The sequence below is a fragment of the Mesoplodon bidens genome (genome assembly GCF_964165515.1).
Source record: "Mesoplodon bidens genome assembly, chromosome: 9".
Classification (NCBI taxonomy): Eukaryota; Metazoa; Chordata; class Mammalia; order Artiodactyla; family Ziphiidae; genus Mesoplodon; species Mesoplodon bidens.
Window position 1 is genome coordinate 34319884 of NC_138166.1, and position 26734 is coordinate 34346617.

At 35.1% G+C, this 26734-nt stretch overlaps 1 protein-coding gene across 3 annotated transcripts in view; it reads left to right on the top strand.

Moving 5' to 3' along the window:
- The window catches only part of TMEM196 (transmembrane protein 196), a gene marked incomplete at its 5' end in the record, with an annotated part of 209058 nt that overhangs the window by 141856 nt on the left and 40468 nt on the right, over positions 1-26734 (top strand). Inside the window, one exon of one of the 3 annotated variants that reach the window (XM_081243942.1) lies at positions 15592-15756. The exons of 1 other annotated variant lie outside the window; for it this stretch is intronic. In XM_081243942.1, coding sequence (XP_081100068.1) covers positions 15592-15756 — 165 coding nt within the window. Of the gene's footprint in view, positions 1-15591; positions 15757-26734 lie in introns of those variants that run through there. One more of the 3 variants, XM_081243943.1, reaches the window with a different exon arrangement.

A 26734-nucleotide genomic window follows, 5' to 3' on the forward strand; every position in this document is an offset into this window, starting at 1 on the left:
TTATTTATTTATTTATTTATTTATTTTTGCGGTATGTGGGCCTCTCACTGTTGTGGCCTCTCCCGTTGCAGAGCACAGGCTCCGGACACACAGGCTCAGCGGCCATGGCTCAGGTGCCCAGCCGCTCCGCAGCATGTGGGATCTTCCTGGACCGGGGCACGAACCTGTGTCCCCTGCATAGGCAGGCGGACTCTCAACCACTGCCCCACCAGGGAAGCCCTCCTTCACTATTCTTAATCCTCATAAATCCAGTCTTCCCCAACCTCTCTTCAACCCTTCCAAGAGTTCTCCACTTCTTCTCCCCTATCAAAACAAAGCCTCCTGGCTCTCTATTGGAGCAAAGGAAGTCTTAAGATCAACTTGCTCTTTTGAAAGAGGAAATAGAAATTACCTCTTATTCTTTCTTGAAGAGCCTAAGAAGCAATAGAGCAAGATAATTTCTCAGTTAGTCTGTTTAGACATGAATATCTGAACTGGCTTCATGCTTTTAACTTTCCTCCCTGAGGTGCAGTATTTCTTAAGCTTCACGACCTTCTTCAAGTCATGGTACATAGAGGAAATCATGGGAGATGTATGGCCCATTGGAGAAAGATGGAGAGAATTTGGGGACATCTCTATGGGATTTTATTTTTAAAAAATCATTTCATTTCCTTTATACAGCATAATTTTGATTGAAAACCATTTAAAGTATTAGGGAAAATATTACATTTTGAATTTGTGTAAAATTTCTAGGTATACTCTAACAAAAATTTTATGGAAAATAATATTATATCAAGTTTTTTTTCCCATGAAATGGATACATAATCCCTGATCAAAATTTTGCTAAAATTCAAATTCTTGACAAGAAAGTTTATTTGGATCAGTAGTTGGTAATAATTTTTTTATTTTGTTTTTATTTTTTATGTACTTCTAATACATTTTTTATTGAAGTATAGTTGACTTACAATATTATATTAGTTTCAGGTGTACAACCTGGTGATTTGCTAGTTTTACAGATTATACGCCATGTAAAGTTATCATAAAATATTGGCTATATTCCCTATGGTATACATTACATCCCTGTATCTTATATATTGAAAAGATATATGCACCCCAATGTTTATAGCAGCATTATTTACAGTAGCCAAGATATGGAAGCAACCTAAGTGTTCATTGGTAGATGAATGGTTAAAGAAGATGTGATATATATATGCAATGCAATATTAGCCATAAAAAAAAGAATGAAATTTTGCCATTTGCAACAGCATGGATGGAACTAGACGGTATTATGCTTATTGAAATACGTCAGACAGTCAAAGACAAATACTGTGTTTTCACTTATGTGTGAAATCCAAAAACTAAAACAAATTAATATAACAAAACAGAAGCAGACTCACAGATACAGAGAACATACTAGCAGTTACCAGAGGAGAAAAAAATAGGGGAAGGGAATTAAGAGGTACAAGCTACTAGATATAAAATAAAGCAGATAATAATTTTAAATCATTAGTATAAATCATCATAAATGATAACATTTGAAATGTAAAAATTCTAGCAGCAATTTTTTTCTGTAATTTACAAATGTACTTTTGAAAATTTTTATGGTAACGTGAATGCTCTTCAAATTCAAGTAGATTTTTTTATATCGTGTTTCCTAATAAACATCTGTAATTGTAAAACTGTTTGCACCTGGCTTACATAGAACTAAAAGGACAGGAGCCACAAAAGGAATTTTCCAATAAACATGAAGACACTACTACCTAAAGCTGCACCCTTCAGAAGCTTCTCCTTGGCCACCATTCCTTTTCACTGACTCTATCACCTTATACTACTCCATTGATCCTTAGGTACCTGGAGTAGGGTTCCTCCATGAGCCACTTTATCCAGAGAATATGTTTACAGCTGGCTAATTAAGTAGATGTCCAAAAGATAGAGCACCTCCTTGGCAATGTTCACTATCACATACCATACCAGCAAGTACTAGATGGTACTGAATAGTCTACTGCCTGCAATGATTGCAGATTCACCCAGCACTAAGAATTATCCAGCAGTGGGTATGGGGAGTGTTGAGGGTAAGGAGGAAGGGTTCCATCCACCCCACACCCCACCCTAGCAAGCACTCTAAAGCCTGAGAAGACAGATATTTCTTGGCACATATGTAATACATTTTACCATGCTGCCAAGTGGTGAAATACCAGTACCAACCTCTGACTTAGGCAATTTTACAGGATTCACTCTTCCTGATTGTCTCCTTTTTGATTCCTTGGCCTGGTTTCATTTTCTCAGTCCAGCACTATAAAATAAGATTGCAGTTGAATGTTCTACTTTTTAACGAAATTCAGATTTTTCCCTTGTATGATATTATCAAAATGTACATTTCACCACCTCTAACACTACCTTTCTAGTTCAAGCTTTTATTTACAATTGCAATAGACTCCAACTGCTTCCATCCCTACCCATCCCTTAGTGGATTGTATCTGGAGTCAGCAGATTAGGAAATTGATTTTATTAAAATGTAAATCATATCATGTCACTTCTTTTCTCAAAAACCCTCAGTCTATCTGCTTAGAATTAAATACAAAATATTACCACAGTCAAGCAGGCTTAAATAATCTAGTCCCTGGCTACCTCTTCCAAGTTCATTTCCAACCACTTTCCCCCTAACTCCCTAGGTGTTAGCCATTCTAAAAACACTTAATACTCACTTCTTCCCTTTGTCTGCTATGCTTTTTCTCCAGTTCTTCTTTGAGTTCACATGCTCACTTTATTCAGGTATCTCTGATCATGTGTCACGTACTGGACACTATCTAAACTACCCTTTTATCACTTCATTCCCATAACTTGACTTAATTTACTTCACTATTTGAAATTATGTCATATAATTATTTGTTGACTTGTTTGTTGTTTGAATCCCCCACGGAATGTAAGCTGTTTTAGGGCAGATATTCTATCTTATTTATGGGATATCTTCAGTAGCTAAACTAGTGTCTGGTATATAGTAAGCACTCCATAAATATTAGCCATTATTCATCTTCAGTATTATCTCATGAATCAATATTACTTTGTCCTTTTGCCCAGAAAATGTTTCCAGAGTCTGAGTCCATACCTAGAACCCCAAGTCAAGATCTGGTGTGAGGGTGAGGTTAAACTAATTAGAATAATTCAGAATGAAAATTAATTTAATCAAACTTTAAAAACTATTATGTAATATCTCTCTTCCTAACTCAAGGCCCTCATAATAAAGTTTGGTCTACTTTAAATCTTCTTCTGTTATAGACAATGCCATTGTGACTGTCCAGCTAATCAGTAAACCTATAATTTTTAGTTACTGTTGGGTATGTACAGAGTTCTGAACTAAGAACCATTCATAAGTTATCAAGGAAATGTAAAAGCTACTTTTATTACTCAAGTTTTTTCTGATTGAAGATAACAGGAAGTGAAATTAAATAGTAATTTTATTGGTGTCTAAGTGGCCTGAAAATTGAACAGAACTTTCAATCTTTCTTGTTTATTCCCAATAATTGGCATATTTGCTGAGAGAATATAGTGTTGACTGAGTAGAAAGGGTTTCCTTTGAAATCTCAGAAACTTTATGCTTATTCAGCACCTGTGGCATAATGATAAACTACAGTTATGGCCTATCAACCCTTTCATATTATTGGATTTTTCATATTCCCTTATCATTCCTTAAGGGCAGAGGAATATGCTTTTTTTTTCTTTTTTTTTTTTTTTTTTGCGGTACGTGGGCCTCTCACTGTTGTGGCCCCTCCCGTTGAGGAGCACAAGCTCCGGACGCGCAGGCTCAGCGGCCATGGCTCACGGGCCCAGCCGCTCCGCGGCATGTGGGATCTTCCCGGACCGGGGCACGAACCCGTGTCCCCTGCATCGGCAGGCGGACTCTCAACCACTGCGCCACCAGGGAAGCCCGGAATATGCTTTTTTACAGCTTAAAGATTTCTGCTAAAAAAAAGACCTGTTTAAAACTTGTAATTTATTCCCCTGGCTTCTTAAGCTGGCAATATTTAACATAACTTCAATTTCCAAACATTATCATTGTTAACTTTAATTTCTAAATTAAAGTATCATAAAATGATATTCTCTGGAGGTTTTGAGATTCATAAGCATTTTCCCACCCATGTTAAGTAACTCCAGACTGCTGTGCTTTTTGGTTCCTGTTTCTTATTGTATGACTTTTTCTGATTAAAAATTAATACAAGTTTTTGTTCCCAAATTGAAAAGTACAAAAAGCATAAAGGAGAAAATAATAAACATCTAATAAACATTAGAGTACTAATAAAATGCTTGTGTAATTCCTTACAGTGTTCTTTATATTCATACTTTTAAAGAAAACTAGGATTGTTTTGTTTACTTATATGATTTTTAAAGTATAGTTTCAAATCGTATTTATAGCTAGAAAATATATGAATTTAATATAATTTTAACACTATGAACTATTCTATCTTATAACTTTACAATTCTTTATTTCACTGTTAGACTTTATGTGGAAAATTGAGCTGATTTTAACTTTTTTCCTACAATAATACTGTTGTTAACATTCTTATATGTAAATCCTTTTGATCATCAATGAGTATTTAAAGAGTAAAATGCAAAGATTATTACTGAGTGAAAGTGTATAAGCGTTTTCAATACTCGATATGTATTGCTAAATATCTTTTTAAAATATTGTACCCATTTATATTTCCACAGTATTTATGAGAATAACCACTTAACTTTACCTCAGTAACAATAATTATTATTTTAAAATAATTTTTTGCCAGTCCAATAGGAGAATTAACAACCAGCTGCACGTTTTGTTTGCTCCTGAGTCTGAACGTTTTTTAACGTGTTAACTAGCCATTTGTAGTATTTTGTTTGGGTGTGAAAATTGCCTATGCAAACACTGTGACCTTTAAATCAGGTTGTTTTCTTTTTGTTTGAAATAGTTATTTATATGTGAAGACTAAAACTTTATCATAAATGTTTCACATTTTTTCCAAGTATTTATTTTAATTTTATCTAAATGAATCAGTGGAGGAAGCAAGGAGAGGCAGTCACCATGCTGATCTGATTTTTTGTAATTAAATATAGCTAGCTGAAGAAGTTGAAGTGGATAGTCTTGGAAAAATAACATCATTATCTCTCAGTTTTTCATCAGTTCTTTAATCTTTCACATATTTGTTAAACAGGTATTTATTAAGTATTTGTTCAGCAAGTTTACAAGTTAGTGTCAACTCAAAAAGCAGGAAACAAGCACTGACATAGTAAAATATACACCCAAATCTCTAGAATACATAAGATGAGGCACTGACCAGACACGCTACTTGTAAGATAGCTGAACTGGACAGGATTCTCTTAAAACCAAAATTGTAATTATAACTCCAAATTCCTCATTTGGGGGAAAATAAAAAGATAAAAACTATTAAGTCTTGTGCCTGCCCAGGAACTACTCAGCCATGTATTTTGAGGGAAATACGGAAAGCTAAAAGGGGGGGTATATACATGATAATAAACCTTTGAGTGACAGGAATTTGGAAATACAGAGGCAGAAAAAGCAAGAGGCATAACTGAGCAGAGGCTTGTTAAATATGCCAAAGACAGTAAAAATGACATTTTTAGAAATGTTCAGAACAAGAAGGATGAGGCCAGAATAGGCCCACTGCTTGGGGGGAATATGACATACATAATTCTGGAAGGAACAGCTAAAGCATGGGATGACAAAAAGAAGATTCAAAAAGATCTCTACAGGAAAGCATGAAGGGCCAAAGCTAACAAGATGAAATTAGATAGTGATAAAGAAATCAACCTGTCCTTATGTTTAAAAAAAATCAACTGAACAAGTGCAAGATTGGGGAAACAGGATGGTCTACGGGAAAAATACTCTGGGCTTTTCATTGATTGAAACCTCAATATGAATATGTCATTCAGAGTGCAGCCAAAACTGGCCACAATCATTATAGAGCACATTTACAAAAAATACAGAATTACAGAGATAATTATGCTGCAGTACTTGGCCCTTATCAGAACACACCTGTTACACTTTACACAACTATAAATGTTTTTACTTTAGAGAAACAGGAGCAAGTTAAGACTCACTACTATCAATGACCTGGACCATTTTGAATGATCTTTGAGAGACTCAGAAATTTCTCCTGTAAATGTTGAACATGACACAGGGCATGAAAATTGTAAACTATTCGAACGACTGTGATAACGAAAATAGGCTTTACTTGTTCTCTGTTGCTCCAGAAGATAGAACTGAGTGCAGTGGATGGAATTCACAAAAAATCTAGATGTTGGTCTAATATTCAGACTTTTTTTAATGCATTGTGTTCCTAGTCACTGGAAGAGTTGAAGGAGAGGTCAGGAATATGGTAGAAAGGATTTAAATATAGGATGAAATCTAACAAGAGGGATTTTCATGACCCTATCAACCCCACCATTCTATGCTAACCTACTTTTCATATTTGTTAATGTAACCTAATAGCTTTTTCTCATCAGTTAATCTGTTTCTGAAATAATTATATAAATAGTTGCTCAGTTAATAAATGCATAACAAAATGATTATTAAATATCTTAGCACTCATTTTTTAAAGTGTTTAAGAGAGTATCAGAAATCAGAAATAGGTGTGAAAACTGTCTCTTTCTGGCAGCAAAAATTTGAGCAGAACACTGCATTTCACTGAACCTCAGTAGTCCAGCAGCTGGTTCTTTTTACGGTAAAAAGCAAGTCTCAGCAGAAATTATTATCCCTGGTTTATTGATTAGGACAGTTGATGGATAATTTTGTTTATTTCTTCTACATACTTGCTGATTTTTTTCTCTAGTTGTTCTAGCAGTTGGGTATTTAAAATCTCCAAATACCGTGGAATTTTCCATTTCTTTTAAATTCTATCAATTTGCCTCATATGTTTTGACATTTTCTTTTTGGGATTTTTTACATTTATGATTGTTATGCCTTTGTATTAGTTAGTTTATTGCTCTGTAAAAAAAAATTATGCCAGAATTTAGTGGCTTGAAACAACATTTATTATCTCACAGTTCTGGAAATTGGAAATCTGAGTGCATCTTAGGTGGGTCCTCTCTTGCAGTCATGGTGTTGGCTAGGTAAGCAGTCATCTCAAGGCTTCCATGGTCAAGGATCTGCTTCCAAACTCACTCATGGTGTTGGCAGGATTCAGTCCCTCCTCCTGTTGTTGGACCAAGAGTGTTAATTCCTCATTGACCATTGCTCTGAGGCTGCCCTCAATTCCTTGTCTGTGGGCCTCCTAACATATTAGCATATTACCATCAGAGAAGGCAATAGAGATGACCATCAGATGGTAGTCAGAGTCTTTTGTAACCTAGCTATAGAGGTGACATCCATCACTTTTATCAAATTCTGTTAGTTAGAAGTAGGTCACTAGGTCTAGTCCACATTCAAGGGGAGGGAATTATACAAGGATTTGAGTACCAGTAGGCAGAAATCATTGTGAGATGTGGTCAGAAGATAATTACCACACTCTATTTGTTAACTTAAATTTTTATCCTTTTATTATGTCCATTCCTATCTGTGGTAATAATTTTGTTTTGAAGTATATTGTATCTTTTATTAATATTGCCACTGTTTGCATGGAATATCTTTTTCCTTCCATTCACTTTCTATCTTTTTTTTTGTTTAAAGTGTATATCTTGTGTACAACATGATTGTTTCGTTTTCCTTCTATTGTTTCTGATAATCTCTGCCTTTTAGTTGTAATTTGTATTTCATTAATGTTTAATACAGTTTTTTAATATCATTGAATACTGTTGTGCCATTTTATTTTTTGATTTCTACTTGTCTCCTCTATGTTTGTTCCTGTGTTTCTCCTTTCCTGCCTTTTATTTGGATTCTGAAATATTTTTTAGAATTGAATTTAAGTTTCCTATTTTACTTCTTGGCTATATTTCTGTGCTTAGTTATATATTTTGCATTTCCTTTTGGTTGCATCAGGAATTACAATACATCCTTAACTTGTCATAATGCACTCAGAGTCAATTATGTACTACTTCGCTTAAATATGAAAATCTTGTAAACATAAAGAATCATGGTTCCCACGCTTTTCATTATAATGTATTATATATAACGATCTACATACATTATAAACCCCAGAAGACAATGTTATGATTTTGCTTTAAACAGTTAAATGGTTTGTGAAGATATAAAGAGGAAAAAGTCAAAAAAAAAAGTAACCTTTGTACTAAACCAGATATTGACTATTTCTGATGTCCTTTATTCCTTTCTTAGGATCTGAGTATCATTTTCCTCACTTTGAAGAACTTGTGATTTCTTACATTTCAGGGCTGAAGGACATGGATTTTTAGTCTTCTTTTATCTGAAAATATTTTTATTTTGCCTTTATTTTTAAAGGACATTTTAGCTGTATATAGAATTCTGGCTGTTTTTTTTTTCTTCTTATTTAATCACGTAAAATAAGTTATTCCACTGTCTTTTGGTTTCCATGGTTTCTGATGAGAAGTCCTTTTTGCCTTTAAGAGATGCTCTTTATCTTTAGATTTCAACAATTTGACTTGGCCTTGTGCTTTGTTGTTAGCCTCTTTATATTTTCTCTGCTTGGTGTTGATTTAGAAACTCAAATATGTGAATTTCTTCCTTTCATAGATTTGTGAAATTTTAGCCGTTATATTCTGAAATATTTTTCTGTCCAGTCCTCTTTCCCCTTCTTCTTCTATTCCAGTTGTACCTATCTTTGACCATTTGATATCATTTAAGATGTTCCTGCCACTCATTTTAAAAACATTTATATTGTTTACTATAATTATTATTTATATTTAAATTAACCTACGCTGTCATGTTCATTGAGCTAAGTCCTTCCAATTTTATTTATTTCAAAATTGTATTTTTTACTTCTAGAATTTCGATCTTAAACTGATTTTATCTTTGTTAAAATTTCCCATTTCTCTACTAAAATATTCATTGGTTGAAAAAATGTTCTCTTTTAGATCATTGGGGATAATTGTAAGTACTGTCTTAAAATCCTAATCTGTTAGTTCCAACATCTGATTTATTTTCTGGTCACGCTTGATTTTTTTCTCTCATGAGAGAAAATGTATTTTATTTTTTGGTTCTTCATATGTTGGATAATTTTTTATTACATCTAGGATATTAGGAATATTAAGTTGTAAAGATTCTGGATTCTGTTATTTTTCTTTAGTAAGCATTATATCCTTTGTTTCAGCTGTTAATTTTTTTGGCTGTGCTGGAACTGTCAACTCTGTTTCTTGCACAGCAGCTCTGGTTTCTGTGCATATTTTTAGTCTGTTTGAGATGAAAACTGAAAAAAAATTATTGTTCACAGTTACCCACCTATGTACCATTATGATGCTCAGAATTTCTTTGTGTAGATCCAAGTTTCCTTCTGATATATTTTAATTCTGTTTGAAGAATATATTTTTTTAATATTTCTTAAAGCGAAGATCTCATGTCTTCACTGAGTAAATTTACTAAGTAAATTGTCTCAGCTTTTGTTGGTCTGACAGATCTGTTTCCTTTACATTTTTCAAGGTATTTTTGCTGGGAATATAATTCTAGATTAATAGGTTTTTCTGATTCTTTTTAAGTTTCAGTAATTTAAATTGTCATTCACTTGTCCTCTGGATTGAATTACTTTAGGCAAGAAGTCTATAAGTCTTTCCTCTTTTCCCCTATACGTAATGCATCCTTTTTCCTCTGGCTGCTCTTAATTTTTAATCCTTATCACTGTTTTCCAGCAATTTGATTGTGGTATGCCTTGTTGTGTTTATTCTATTTGTATTTTACTGAACCTCTTGGATATGTGGGTTTGTAATTTTCACCAAACCTGGGAAATAATTGGTCATTTTTACTTAAAATATTTTCACATACCTATTCTTCTAGAATTTATATTATGTCCATATATCATTTCTTAATTGTTCTACAGGTAATTGAGTCTGTTCATTTTTTTTCAGTCTTCTTTTTTCTCTGTGATTTAATTTGTATTGAGATTTTTCTCTGTGTAATTTAATTTCTGTTGTGTCAATGTTCACTAATTTTTTCTTCTTTGGTGTCTAATCTAATAAATCAGTGTACTATTTTTCATTTCAGATATATAATTTTTCATCTAGAGGAATTATATTCTGTTTTTTGCTACAAATTCAGTTTGTCTTTATTACATTAATGTTTTTTCTCTTCATCTTTGAATGTATTTCTAATACTTATAATAGAAGTCTTCATGTGTTAACAAATTCCATCATCTCTGAAATCCTGGTTATGGATCACATTTTCCTGGTTCTTCATATTTCAGGTATTAATTAGTATAGATTGTGGGTGTTACATTGTTGAATGATAGTTTTTGTCAATTTATTTAAGATGTGTTAGACTTTGTTAAGTTACTTACCAAACAGATTGACACTTTAGAAGCCTGTTTTAAAGCACTTTTATGTCAGATATAGGGTTGCCTTTATGCATAGTTTAGCCCCACTGCTTATGTGTGCTCTACCTGTTTTCTCCACCAAAGGCTGAGTATTCAACAAGAACTCTCACTGGCTATTGTGAACCTGAAAAATTTCCCAGACATCTTGTAAGCTTCAGATGTTATTCTCTGGTCATTCCATTTCTAGCCTTGTGTAGTTGCACCCCCTGATTTTGTGGCTTAGATTTAACAAGAGACTCAAGGGAGCCCTATGGAGATTTATGGATCTCTTTCTCTATTAAACACCCTCCCCTCTAGTACTCTGTCCTGAAAATACTGGGTACCTCAGCCTCCAAGAATTCTGTAGTTTGTCCCTGAATTCTGTAAGACTACTGTGCTCTGCTTGGTACCCCTCTTCTTGTAACACAGCTTGTTAGATGCCTATAGTCAAGAGGCCAGGAGAGAAAACATTGCTTGTTTCTCTTCTCGCAGATATCAAAATTCTGCTCTGCCTGTCGTATGGTATCCTAACACTGTTTATTTGAATATATTATATATAGTAGGAGAGTGAATCCAGTCCCAATTACTCCATAAAGGCTAGGACTGTAAATAATCACACTCTTTATTAAAAAGTAGATATCAGTATAAAATACATAATTTGGGTTTTTTACACGCTTAAGTCATTAATAATCAAAAGATATTTCAGACGTAAATGGAAAATTGTGATAAACACAATACTGAGTACTATACTTACTCTAATTAATTTTCATAAGCACTGATGTTACTATTAGATAATGACTTCTAAGCTATATTATCACTAGAAGACAAAAAAGGCAAAAGATAAATTCAGGATTAATTATCTCTTCTTCTTAAGCTTTAAATAAGGAAAAAAAGGTCCTCACAATGCTATTTCCTTTTTTCTTTTTTTAGCAGAATTACTTTATAAAGTCCTAGCTAAGTCTTAGGTATCATCATTTCTAGCCACACTGACAAGAATATTGAAATATTACATAGACTTGTAACACTTAAAAACAGCTATATGATTTGTAATAATTTTGTGATTTTTATTTTTCTTCATCTTCTATACTACACTGGTCATTCAGTGCAGTTCCTAAGATCACCATACAAATTTAGTTTATAATAGCTTGAACAATTTAAATCAATTCTCAAAATTAATCAGTTAAAATTTTTGACCTTTTCATTTACTAACCTTATATTAGTGACTGAATTGATTATTTCACCAACTTACTTGACTATATTAAGGCAGGTGGTATTTGTTTACCAGCTCCTGGATTTTCCTTTTTCCATGTATTAAAATTTCTATATACGGCATAGGGAATATAGTCAATAATATTTTAATAACTTTGTATGGTGAAAGATGATTACTAGACTTATTGTGGTGATCAATTCATAATGTAGATAAATGTCAAATCACTATGTTGTATACCTGAAACAAATATAATATTGTATGTTGACTATACTTTAATAAAAAAATTCTATAAATCTTATTTGGGTAAATGGATATATGAAGATCTCAGAACTCTTAGATACTTATTGGCAGAACTTAGGTCCATAAAGAAAGCAATTACAGAGGATTTTCTTCTGATTAGCTAGTAAGTTTAATAAAAAGTATTTTGCGATTACCTATACATTCATATTCACTGTATCCTACATAAGCCAGCAGGTGGCAAACTTGAGATTTTTTATACTATTGCTCCTATTGAGGAAGTACAAGTATTGAACCATGTATCTATCAATGGATCTCATGAATAGCTTTTTTATTGTACTATAACATAAGAAAAATTAAACCCTCTAATTGTAGAGCCACTGGTGTTTAGATACCAATATATCAATACTTTATTTGCGTTTCTCTTGATTTATTGTTTTATCCTGTAATTCTTTCTCTAACAAATAATTTTGAGAGGTAGAGGATGCCAATTGAGTCCCCCGCCTTTTTTTTTGCCATGATTTCCACGATTAAGAGTAAAATTTAGTGTTGCTGTATTTAATTGGGAGTGGGGATCTTGCCATCATTTAAAAGGGCATGGAAAATATACTTTGTCTCCCAGAACAAGTAATGTAAGATATTTTTGAAAGTCCTAACAACATTGATCTTCATGTTGTTAAATACAAACAGTAACTTGTTCATGGTAACGATTGTATTTATTTTATTCCTATAAATATTTCTGTTTTGGTGTAACTCATTGGTAGTCATTTATAAGTGAGGATGGATTTAATTTCTTATTATTTTAAATTTTTATTGGAATATAGTTGATTTACAACATTTTGTCAGTTTCAGGTGTACAGCAAAGTGAATCAGTTATACATATACTTATATTCACTCATTTTTAGATTCTTTTAGTATTGAGTAGAGTTCCCTGTGCTATGCATTAGGTCCTTATTAGTTATCTATTTTATATATAGTAGTGTGTATATGTCAATCCCAATCTTCCAATTTATCCCTCCCTCTCCCCACCCCCTCCCTGGTAACCATAAGTTTGTTTTCTACATCTGTAAATCTATTTCTGTTTTGGAGATAAGTTCATTTGTACCCTTTTTTTAGATTCCACATATGTGATATCATACATGTATATTTGTTTTTCAAAAAGGTTGGTTATAGTCAAGCATATGATTAGGCTTTGGGTTTATAAGAAAATACATTTCTAGCCATTGCATTCAGAGATGAAAATTCAATCATAATAATTTACTCGTTTCTTTCTCTCTGGGAAATTCATCCATTGTTAACACTACCTCTAAAAATTAATTTTGCGTCCTGTAAGTTGCACTCCTTTTTATATGGCTGCATTAACCAATCTATTTTAACACTTACTATAACTTTCTCTTCCAATGCGGAAGAATATATATATATATATAAAAAAGGAAAGCAGTGACTAAAGGCAAACAAAAAGGCAACATAGTTACTCCATTACTTCTACATATAAATTGGATCATTGAAATGACTTTTACAAGATTTAAATAAAATAAACTATCCTTCATTAAAGCCAAAAACTATATGAAGGATTCTAATGATTGGCTGTTTGGTAGACTAAGTTTTCAAGAAGTGGAAGGTGAATTCACTAATTATTGAAAATAAATGTTTGAGGTTTTCTCCAAACATCACAGTAGCTGAAGACTCTTTAAGACTTACTAAGACTCTAATAATTCATAATTCTTCCTTCCTTGCTTTTTTTAAGAGAAGAAGACTCAATTTTTCTAAAATGTGGAATATAAATACATCAAAAGGAAAATAAATTATACTGTACATTTGAATTTAAACTCTGAAAGAAGCTCTGAAACTTAAGAAAACTAAAACGGGCACTTATGATATAGATTGTATATCATTCCACTTTAGTGTTCTCAGCACTGGGGCCTTAAAAGAAAAAAAAAAGAAGCTTCTAATCAGAGGAAACTGCCCTGCTCTAGTCAGCATGCATTCAGAGGTCAAGATGCCCTGGTCTTGTGCAGTGTGTTCTAACTCAGTCCTCCTTTCTCCTATTTTTCTTCAATCCATCTACAAGTTCCCCAGAAACCAGTTTTTGAGAAAGATGACCCATAAACATCTTCTCATCCTCCCCACTCCCTAGATCTTCCTGATGGAATACCTTGGGATTTTTCATGAAGTAAAATCAGGGACATGAAACTGGGCCCAGACTCAGTGATACCCAGATTTCTAGAGTCCCACATGTATCAGATTACAACACAGAAATACCTGAGCCATAGTTGGCCCTCACTCTAAGGATTCTGACGAGGTCAAACTGTCATAAACAGTTGTGCAGTGAGCCAGATTTTTGTTTTTAATAATGCCCTTTCCAGTGTAGTACTTAAATATACACATGTCTTGAATATGAGTGAGAACACGCAGTCCCAGGCATGTGGTCTGGTGATGCTACCCAGAACGCACGTAGCTGCGCTGCTAGGGGAGAGCTGGGGAGGAACCGCCGCCACTTCCCTCGCAGGGGTGAGGCCCCAGCCAACTGCATCTTCCCAACCTTCGGACATGGAAGGTGACAGGTTGTGACAGCAGGGAGTGGCCAACTCCTTAAAGCAGGCTTGAGTGTAACTCTTCTTGAGAGAGGAGTTCCTTGGTGAGTGTCCTTTGGAGTCCTAGTGAATTTAGGAGTCTGTATTTTCTCCATCCCCTGTGCTCTCTCTGCCTTTCTTTACACACTGTGCTCCCACGTCACCCTGTGTACACGCAGAAGAAAGTTTTATACAGAATGAGCCCCCGTGTTGACGTAGGCATCGCCTCCACTCCCATCTGGACAGAAGCCCAGAAGGCAGCGAGAGGGGGGTTGGGGGAATGCGAAGGTAGGGATCGCTTGGATCCCTGTGGTAAGCGTCTCGAGGCGGGGCCGATCAAGGGCCAGACAAGAGTATTGGTTCTGGACCCACAGATAGATCAAGCTTTTCCCTCCTCCATCACCCTCTTAAATCCCAATGAGGTCATTGCAATGAGAGAGAATCAGATCAAGAGAGAAGGGGAGGAAGAGGACGACGACGACGAGGGAGAAGAAACCCAGACGGGAAAAGGCCATCAGACAAGGTTGCTTTTTCTGGCGACACAGAAACTGTGCGGAGTGTGGTGCTGAATCTCATCTGCCCGCTCAGCCTGGGAATCAAGGGACTCGTAGAAGCACTTTGTGTTACCACGAAAACAAAGGAAAGGAGACGAGAGGGAGAGAGAAGCTCTGAGCAGTTCCGCCTTGGATCTGGGGAAGCCAAACTCATCGACTTGGCAAGGAAAGAAAGGGGAGCCTGAAAGGGTTTGGGAGACTGAGGAGGGAGCGGGATTTCCCTGCGGAGACTTGGGACGCGGCAGAACTCTGGACAGCGCCTCCCGAGCCGGATTCCAGGCTCGGGGCTCCGGAGCTCCGTGGCTCCTCCAGGGTTCCAGCTCCTTATTGAAAGCCCTCTCTACCGGTGTGCTCTCCTCTCCTGGACTCCGACCACCGAACCGAACCAGGAAAATCCTTCTACGATCCCTGTACGAACGTGCCAGGGGGTGGAGCGACTCTGCCTCTGACCCGGTCAGGGAAGAGGGTCTCCAGTTCTGGAAATCCAGTCCTTGTGGATAATGCTTTGCTGGTGAAGAAAGAAAAGTTTTGGGGTCTGGTAGGGGGCAGAAGGGGTAAGGAGGATAGTGGAAGAAAGAAGGTGGATGGTTGGCTTCCCTCTCTGATCTGGAAGGAACGATGACCGAGGAAGGATGTGCACCAGCGGCCAGATTATTGGGAGCCTCTTGGTTCTCTCTGTGCTGGAGATAGGGTTGGGGGTGTCCAGCGTGGCCGTAGGAGCGGTCAGCTTCAGCCTGGCCCTCCGAGAGCACAAGCCGCAGCTTGGAGACTCGTCCCCGGTATGGAGCGGGGTGTGTGTACGTTGAGCCATTTCACTCTCTCTTTACCTCTTTACGGTGATGGTCAGTGTGTGTGCGTTAGTCACTCCCTCCCTGGGGAGGAAAATTATAAATCTCCTCTGGCTTGCTTGTAGGTTCATGTTGGCAGGCTATACTTCTTTATGTTGTCCTTTATTTATTAGTGCGTTTCCTTTTTTCTTACCTTGACTTGATACCAAATTAAATGGCTTTGTTTAAAGTTGGGGGGAGGGCAATTTCCACTGGCTGAATCTGCAAAAGCCTGCGGAGTGGTGCTGATTAGGGGCATCACACCTGTCAAGGGCAGACTCACTTAGTTTCTTTTACAAGGAAAATCAAAATGAAAGTGTCATATCATTTTCTTATACCAGGAACAAGCAAGGGTAGAATTGTGCATTTATTTCTGGGTAACAGTGCCCAAAGTACACTAAAGCCAACACCAATATCACAAAAGGAGAAATGGGGTGTGAGTGTGAAAGGAGCATTTTATCCCAGAAAATACTGCTCTTAATTTTCCCTTGTTAGCATCTATAGAACTCTTTTGTAAGTCCTAGGCAATAAGTTAAACAACAGATTATGATATGTAACATTCTAATTGAAGAATAACTCAGCTTAAAGAGTACCTAATGCTCAGAGAAAATGTTATAATTTTCTCTAGGTCAGAGGGCAGACCCAGTGAGCTTCTTGTTTATTTACTTTGGGTGAATCTCCAGGAAAGCTTTAGAGACCCATTCCTTCCACCAAGGATCAATAAAATAACTCAGCACTATTCCTAGTGTGAGCCTAATTGTGAAAATCAGCTTTTCTTCTCCTTTAAGTTATATAGCTGCTATATCCACATCCTTCTGGGTCTCTGGCTCGATTCTATTTTCTCAGATAATTTAATAGGAGGTTATTCTGTCACAGATAATCAGTGAGTATAATTAACAGTCATGGCTTAGTCATGCTCTAGGTCACTGTGGAAAAAATTATTTATGAGTTAAAGAATAATTCTGAAGCAATTTATTTTTGAGAGAAGTTCTAGCATTCTTAAAACTGGCATACTTGTGCTTTAGAAAATTAGTTTTTATATTTTAACTTTTCAGAGTGAAGTGTTTTTAAATTGCAGAAGTTATAAGAAAAAAGGAAAATGGTGTTCAACTCTAACATTGAATTTTTCTAGGAATCCTTGTTCTGAATTCAATAAGTTACCACCAACCTCAAATAATTACCTTTTTCTTTATTATGTAATTTTATCAATGTATATTTTAAATTTAAGTATGAAAGACTAAAAGGCAAATCTTCAACCTAGTAATTTTACATCTTATATGTAGTAGTGATTATTTTGAGATTTGTAGTATTATTTATTATTATTTAAATAGAAATTTTTAGACTTTAAAACTTCTATCAGACAATTGTCAAAATTAACTGTAATGTCAATATTTAAATCACGGGAAGAAAATGTGATCTTCTGGTGGCTTATGAGGAAGAAGCCTCAAATACTCTTCAAATCAATTCCCCTGTGAAATTCAAGAAACTGAGTAAATAAATGTAGGTTGTCTCTAAATAGCATTAAAGTATCCAGTTTACCTTCAAGAATAAAAAAAGTGGTTACATTTGCTTAGTGTCAAGTAAGAAAAATAATTAAATGATTTTTTCCTCTCTATCCCAACTATTTACTATTATGTAGGTGAGTCAACATATGTGTATGTACAGAAAATGAAAATTCTGAAGCAGCTCAGTGAAAAACAAATAAAATAATAATACAGTCATTATCATAAAGAATTATTTCCAGTTTTAACATTTTGTTTCCTTAGAGTAACCAAAATTCACCTAGGATTCTCAAATAATAGTTTCAAATTCTATTGTCTGATTCAGTTTAAAAAAAATCCATATGATTGAATGAATGGATTTAAAACTTCAGTGCCCAAAGAGTTGGTCACTTTTATAAACTCAGCATAAAAAATCAAATTTGTGAAGATATAAATATCCAAATTTGATCTTTGTTTATCACATTATAGGCATGCTAATTTGATTTTTAAAATAATTTTTCAGAGGTCATTTGTGAGACAGTCTGAATTATCTCTTAATTCTGGCAATGATGAATTCATATAACCAATATTTATAGAGGGCTTACCATATGCAAGGTGTTTTACTATTTAACACAAAGCCTATTAAGGTGAATCAGAATGCCTAGCAGAGGAAACAAGATGGGTATGTCACAAACTTTATCAGTAGTGAGAAATTAGTTTGACTTCAGGGAGTTACAGGAGTAGATAAAGGGGAGAGAGGAAATACCCATGGGAGAACTATTATTTTTCTCTTGGTCTTTAAAGTGTATTGAAACTTGGAATTAATGTATCACAGTGTTAAGTAATGTATCACAGTATGAAATCTGGAGTTTGCCTGGGTACAAATCGCAGCTCAGCCATTAGCCATTTACTATCTGGATGACTAGCCAAAGTTTCCTCATACTCTGTAAAACAGGGTTGCTAGAAGTCGCAAATGAAATAATGCTCTTAGTAAAATGCATGATGTGTAGTAAGCACTGAATAAATGCAAACAGCTAGTACTGGGTGCATAGACTAACAGTGCAGGGCATGAGAAAGAGAAACTTTTAGGCAGCAAAGATGACGACAAAAAACTGGGACAGGATGGGTTGTGTTTCAGGTAGAATAGGCTCTTCTGTTTTTCTGGGGCTTAGGTGTGTGAGGGAGAGATAAGGATGGATAGAGTGGAAGGGACCAGACCATGGGAGGCTGCGTGCCAGTCTAAGGCAATAGATTTATTTCCTCACAGTTTTAATATAATAATAATAATACCAATTCTTAGTTCTCAAAGAGACTGCAGGAATATGCAGCAGAAAACTAGATTGAAAACTACTAATCTCTTTGGTATTTGGTGAATTAAAAATCTGTGTTATTTATAAACACTGGATGGGATTTTATATTAATTAACCTTTCAGGTCATAGTGTATAATCAGAGTGTGTTTCGATTGGTGCCATGAAGCTTTTTTCAACACATAAATATCATTATTGCCAGATTTTGAATTAAATTTTAGAAGCCAATGGAAATAAAAACTGTACTACGAAGGGATTACTTATCATAATGGACCTCAACATCATAAGCTTTTTTCTAGGTCAAATGCACTAAGAGTTCAGGCAACTATTTGATTATTTGGACTTAAATTATTATTGGATATTTTTGGATTATTGGAAAAATTATTGTACCAAATTTTTTTAAGTGGCTTAAAAAAAGAAAAAGGGGGCTTCCCTGGTGGCGCAGTGGTTGTGAGTCCGCCTGCCAATGCAGGGGACACGGGTTCGTGCCCCGGCCCCAGAGGATCCCACATGCCGCGGAGCGCCTGGGCCCGTGAGCCATGGCCGTTGAGCCTGCGCGTCGGGAGCCTGTGCTCCGCAACGGGAGAGGCCACAGCAGTGAGAGGCCCGCGTACCGAAAAAAAAAAAAGAAAAAGGGCTTAAAATCCACAAGGTGGATGCTTATACAGACTATCTCCAGTCACTATTTCACAATCAGGCAAAGGTTACGTCCTGGGACCAGTCTAAAAGATGTGGGCAATTAGAAGGAACAATTACTTAACTATAATTTCATAGTGAAAGAAAGCTATAAATGCCTTATAGGATTTTGGCTGCCTCCTGATTCTTTGTTACAGTTTATATAGACACCTCCTTGAGAGCATGAAAGAATACATTATTACTAGATAACAATAAATGAACCATTGAGTAGACTGCTTTGGAAAAGACATAGGCATGGTGAAATATAATTGATGTGTAAGGTATATTGACAGGGAGTTAAATAGACAGGGCTATGTTTCCAAGCTGCTATGGGATAGTCATTTTTCTCAGTCTCCAGTGAATCATGTATAATGGAAATGGATTACATTTAGTGGTACACAGATCCAAGAGAATTTTATTTTGTTGCTCTAAGTTGGTACTTGAAAAATCTAAAGATTCAAATGGTGGTGTCCAGAGAAGCATCTGATACTGAGTTTTATTTGATACATACCAGGCTGAATTCCATCCTTCTATATCTGGTATTCATTCTATAAATTAAATATATTAAAATAACTTTTCTTAGGCTCCTTACCACACATGTAAAATAGTCTTTTAAAATATTCAAAGTTTTTCTGATCAAAATCATATAAAGTTTGAGTGACTTTTATTGCTTATTTTTCTGAAGCATACTTGATTTGTACATCATAACTTCATCTGCTTAAAAAATCCTATACTTTAGGTGAGTGAAATTTATAGCATAATCAAGTCACATACTTAGTATGTAGACTCCTGATTCACCATGGCAACAACTCAGCCAGTGGTAAGATTGTGTTGAAATTCACCTACTGTACAATCTGACCCATACCATAGCACCACAAATGAGATGCTGTATATAAATGAGAGTTGCTCAAAAATGTTATTTCTAATATTTAAGTCTGTTCAGTTCATTTAAGGAAAAACAAAATAAAGTGAAAGAAACCCCTCAAACAGTTACTTCGATTGTACAGAATTTGAAGCTAGTGTGTCTCTGGCCAGATATACATCATTTTTCTCCAAAGTTAAACTATATAATATAAAGGACGCATATAATTTGTCATGAGATGAAAACACTGCCCCTATCCCCAGAAAAAATTACAAATGTGCATTTATATCCAATTTTTAAATTAATTTGAATTATATAAGTAATTCACAAATATTGTTTCAAAGGGTTAAAAAAAAGATCAAAACTGAAGTTCTCTTCCCTACCACCTCATCAAGATTAGCCGCCATTGTAAATTTAGTGTGTAATCTCAAGCTATTTCTTTATGCATAAATAGTATTGTTTGGACATATAGACTAATTTTAATATCAAGTTTCTGGATATAATAAAGCCCCTTCATGGACTCTCTCTAGAGCCCAGGTAAAGAATATCTTCCTTATCTGAGTCACACTCTTATACTCAAGTGCTACTTGTTATCTACTCAAGTCAGGGCAATTAGATAACTGGCAATTAGATAAGTTAGACAAGCTAAACAGTTGGAAAATGTAGTTATTATTCAAGGAATCATACTCTGTGTCAAAAAAAATAAATTGCCATTTCTGGTGTTGATTGATAATGGTAAGATGGAAGAAAAATGGTGAGTGTTGACATTATCCGATGATATTTTTTTGTTTTAGTCTGTATTTCACCCACATGTAAGTGACATGTGTTGAAATTTCTATCCAGAGGCCATGAAAAATTCTGCTTCAGGATTTTGGCCCTCATTCAAGGGTATAACTGGTCTTGAAGAATTTGCCATAGAAACATGAGGGAATAAGTGATAATAATAGCATCAGTCACCTATTTGTTGAAAGTTTGCTCCATACAACATGATCTAGACAAAGTCACATCTTTTCATTTGGATGTTTTTGCTTAAAATGTTCAAGTTGGCTCTCTATATTGACTTAATTATTAGCCAGATCATCCAATATGTGCTTTGAATATGGCTAAGCAATTTAACTTTCCTGTATATTCACTTAGCCCTCAGATAATACTTAATTTTATTAGTAGATGGGAGGCATAACCCAGCCATCCAAACTTCATCCAAACCTATCTTTAAAATTCAGTAAAAATTAGAATAGATTTTGGTGTGTGTGTGTTTACACACCAAAGGGGAAAAACCCCAACAATTTTCTGTTCAAATGATGTTGGCTCATTCACTTACGAAGTGGACAAAACTTCATCCTACTACTGCATTATATATATATATTGATACATAATTCTATTCATTCAAATGGCATTTCTATACCTAAATAACTAAGCCCAGAGTTGTTCAAAATATTTAACTTTATTGTCCTAATAATTTAGTCAAATTACAAGGTGGTTACTCTGCAGATAGGTGTCCATGTTGAAATACATGGACAATGACAGATTAATTAGATGATAGTATATAAAGACTCTCACTGAGCATCATTCTAGGAGAAAAAGAGAGAAAGAAAAGACACTATGTGACTACTTTCCTCTGTGATGTATAAAGCCATGCAATCCTTGTCATGAATGCAGATCTAATCTATATATACTTTACTCATATTGAATGACAGATGGGATTCATACATCTCACTCAATATTACTGTAGCTCTGGATAACTTATGTGTCTTCACTGAGTCAAGGAGTACCTGTTTTACGGGTTGCTGTGAAGCTAAGACAATGCTTATAAAGCTGTCAGTAACGAGCCTGGCACAAAGTAAGTGCTCAGTGAGCATTAGCTGCTCCTTTCTTCTACTGCCCTGTTCGGCTCCATGACTGCCTGGGACCATTAACCCACTAGTGGTGCACTGGTTCTCAACATTTCTCCAACACCCTTAATCAACTCTAGTTTGACTCATCATTTTTGTTTTTGATTTTTTTTTGTTTTTTCTTTTCATGTATAGTATCTAGTTAGCTTTTGATTTAATCCAGGTATATACATTAACAACTACAAAAATGTATCGAAATATCTACATTAGAGAAGTCATGTAAATATTCAGCTTAAAACCGAATGGGGAAACAGCTGCTGCTGTAAGACACCTCTCTCTTTGTTTTTCTGTTGGAGGTGGAGAGGGTGGTAGAAACCCTGTGATAAAAATATTTGAAAATCAGATAAGTTAGACAATTATCTAAGTTAGGCAAGTCAAACAGGGGATATGGTAACTACTTTTTATACCATAAAACAAAGTCCTCGAAACACATATAAAACCATATGTTACTGTCATAAAGTCAAAATAAAAGTACAACTTAATACTTCTGACAAAGATACTCAATATCTTGGAAATTTGTATGGTTTTTCCCTAACTACCCAAATAGTTTTTGAAGCAATATTGATTTCATGTTGTACTATTAACAGATTCATCAATGAAATATCTAGATTTCAACAGTGACTCTTACAATGTTAATTAGTGATCATGATTTTTAGTGCCAATATTACAACTCAAGAAGCAATTGAAAGTTCCATTAGTTCATGATCTGTTATTAAATATAGGAAAAAATTAAGGCAAAAATAAAATTTTAGTGGTTAAGTATATCACCTTGGCGGACAGGGTGCCTTGAGCTATTTATTCTATAGAAATAATACTAGACATGATTTATTCATGGTTAACTGTGGTCCATATGCTTTCTTATACATTTTATTTCTAATTTTAACAACTTTGTGAACAATGTAGTGTTTTATAAAATTTATGTAGGAAAAAGAACTTACCTAGGGTCCACCATTATTTAATCAGCTGAGTTAGTATTTAAAGCCAGAGCAGTCTTATTTCAAAATCTGTACTTCTTTGACTGCGTTGTGTGGAACATGGGATATTTTCATGAGAAAGTCATTCACTGAGGCCTGACCTCATTATTTGCTCCCATCCCTGAATCTACGAGTCAGGCAGGATGGCATAAAAGCCAGGTCCCGATCACCGTTTGTATCTATTTTCCGGAAGAGACTGATACAGTCAACTGATGAACAACACAACCCCGATGTTCTCAAAAGAGTGTGAGATAATAGATTAAATTGTTCCTATCCATAAGCTTAAGCTTTAGCCTTGAAAAATAAAGCTAAATTATGCATCTCAAATAATCATTAAATATTATGAGGACAAATCAAGAAGACACAAAATAACATATTTGTTTAAATGTTCAGAATGAGAGGTATCAGTGAAGGATCAAGGGTATTCTTCCTCATGGTGGGAGAACTGTACCCAGGCCTTGGAGATCGGTCAGATTTCCAGTGGGCAGAGGAAAGAAGATGATGTGCTAAGCAGTTATTAGTATGTGTAAAGTCATGGAAGGGATAATAAAATGGAGAGTTTGTGGAGGATTGAGGAGACTGAACTTGTTAGAGCAAAGACATGTTCACAGAAAAACTGGTAAGTGAATATCTACCTCATCTGAATAGGATGGGTCCAGCTTCAAAAGGGTCCTGAAAGAATGGTAAGACTAGTTTGCTCTTGATTCCCAGCTAAGCTTGGTGAGTTCTACTCGGTAGAACTTGGCGGTCATGAGGCCAAAGCAGTGGGGCCAGGCATTGCTGCTCAATTTCAAGGCAAAACACTAGCCCTTGGTTCCAAGATGTGTATGCAGGATCAAGAGAAAGACTTGAAGGAAATCTTGAGACTTGAGGGAAGTGAAAATCTTTCATCACAAACCTAACTCCAACTTCAAATGGCTTTCCTATTATTGACGGTGGATTTGTAAGATCATAAGTTCCTTTTGTTCAGTTATTCTTACAGCTGCCTGTCATACAAAAGTAAGAGTTCATTTGTGTAACTGGAAGTATTGGCATGACACACAGAAATGAAAACAGGTTTTGGAGGTATTAAGACTTGGGTTCACATTCTAGCTCTAGTATTTTCTAGTTGTTTAAGTTTGAATAATTTGAATCATCTCACTGAGCAGTCAGCTAACTCATTGTTAAAATAGCAATCCTACTACCTATCTCATGGAGTTTTCTAAAAATTAAATGTAGTACTTCCATAAAGGGCTTGATAAATGTTAGGTATTCAGTAACTGTGACTGGCCCACAACAATGACTGCATGCTTTTGCCATATTTCTGGAAAAATCCATTTTCTGTGTGTGGTTTCTCTTGTGCATTATAGACATTTTATTTCTATACATTTCTGAAGGGGAGCTTATTGTAAGACCATTGATGAAATTGACCTTGGAATCAAGACTTAGTAACATTTAGGTCATATATCCTCTCTTAGAAAATATGTACTAGTCATAACTGATTTTTGGCATTAGTTGTAGTGGTGATTTAGTGTGCTTGTCCCAGGGTCCCAGGAATATTTTCTATGTCAGTATTGAGATAAAGAGGTATAATTTTTGTTTGTTCTATCAAATACAGATGTGTTCTTGATTTTCTCATTAATTTTGCTGGGTTGTTGGAATTTTTAGTTCTTTCTCTACCTGTTTTCTGCCAATTAATCTCCTACATGGATTACTCTGAAGAATTAAAATAATAGTGATAATAATAATGACATAAGTAATAACGGCAATGGCAGCTTATGTTTATAATATACTACATTGCCTAAGAATTCCACCTACTTTTGTTATACCACTTAGCAGGTGAGTTTCTTCACTTAAGGGATGAGAACCTAAAGGGTTTAGGATTCAGTGATTTAAGATCAAAAAGCGAAATCAGTTACAGGTGTAGGGTAGAAACCTAAATCACCTGAAGAAAGAATGTATATGTATGTGTGTGTCTGTGTGTGTGTGCATGTGCCCATGCAGGTGCTCATACATGTACAGTGGAGATCGAGAGACAAGTAGTTCCTAGGAGGAAGTTGATAATTATCACTGATACGCAGTATAAGCTGCATTTAGGCTGCTAGTGCCCTGATTTGGGGGCAAGTTCACAACGTCATGACCCTCTATCAGCTGCCTCTTATCTCCATAACTGGCAGGCTTTCAGAAACTGCCAGGCATGTTGGATGGATGTTCATTCGTGGTGCTGACAATCTTAGGAAGAGTATAACTTCTACCCTCCAGTCCCCTGTAACCCCTGGATATTTTCAACTCTGAGAGAACAGGCCACAAATCATAGACTCAGAGCTGGCATATACCCAAGGAAGTATCTTTTTTCCTTTTCTCTTCACCAAAGCCATCTTCTACATTTTTAACTTTATTAGATCTTCCACATGTATCAAGTTGTGAGCTTGATATTTGAATGTTGCCCAAATATATTATAATATTTAAGTTAATATTATTTATATGACACGAAGGAATCTTAAACATAAAAATACAAGTGAAAACATTGCAAATTGGGATAGCCCACATTAATGTAAAACTACCTTAATTTACATAAAAATACTTATTAAGTTGTTATTATGACATATATAGAGCTCCTGTAAAATGCATATAAGTTTATGCAACTTTAATAAGTAGAATGTCATGGACAGCATTATCTATATCTGGATGTTGAATATTGATTGCATCTTCCTTTACTTGCCTCCAGAACTAATCATTTTTTAAAATTTTAAGTAAGTTTGAATTTTAAAATTCATTTATATGTTATATTTGGCTAAAATAACAAAACTTTGGACTCAGGAGATAAACTCTTCGGATTTTTCCCTGAGATCTATGAAATAGTTTTGTTTTGTTTTAATAACTAACATGAATAATGACTATACCTAAGATTTACTTGGACAATTGCCACTTAAATATACTGCAAATTCAAAGTCCCTCTTGCTGAAAATTTACAAGTTTAGTTAAAATTTTCCTTGCTACTTCTGGAGCAGAAATAGCTTGAACATCAAAAAGCCTTATTCACATAGCATACTCAAAATATTGAACAGATTATTTTTTAAAAAGAAAAACTATCACAAAGAGTAGTTGTAACAGAATACAATGCATAATTCATTAAATACAAGAAAGATTGCATTACCTGAACCCTGAGTGGGGGTGTGAAGGAATGAATGGCATTCTGAGCATCAAGGCTGATTCTTTCTGAAGAAAGAAAGAATTCCACACTGAGGATTTGGGTCCCAGGAAGAAGTTTCTGAGATTTTTAGACTTGGGTTCATTTAGAAGAGCTTGGCCTGCTGATCAGCCTCATGCTATGTTTGATGCTTTCTTCTGAAATTCATTCTTGCGTGTTGATAGTTTCATTCAGTTACTTTACAGTCTCTGCAAAGGTTTCTTTCACTACTTGCTGTGCATCCCCATTTACTACTGTGGGGTTTTTCTTTCCATTTCTCCCTTGAGTGCTTTTGGTTTAATTTCTTTATTTGCTCTGGTTGCCTCTTACCCCATGCTGTCTGCTAGGCTACCAAGATGGTCTGGTGCTAATGGAGGACTGCTTGCTTATCACATCAGCATAGCTCTTGTACACTTTATCCTCTTGGTATTTTATTTTCCTGTGAAGGTGATTATATTTGTGAGAGATAATGGCTCTATTGATAAAAAGTGTACATTTACCCTTTCCCAGTTGAACTTTTAAATTTTTTTAAGTTGCAAATTTTCCTGGAGTGGAAGAAACATAGTATATGGATCAATGTATATAAA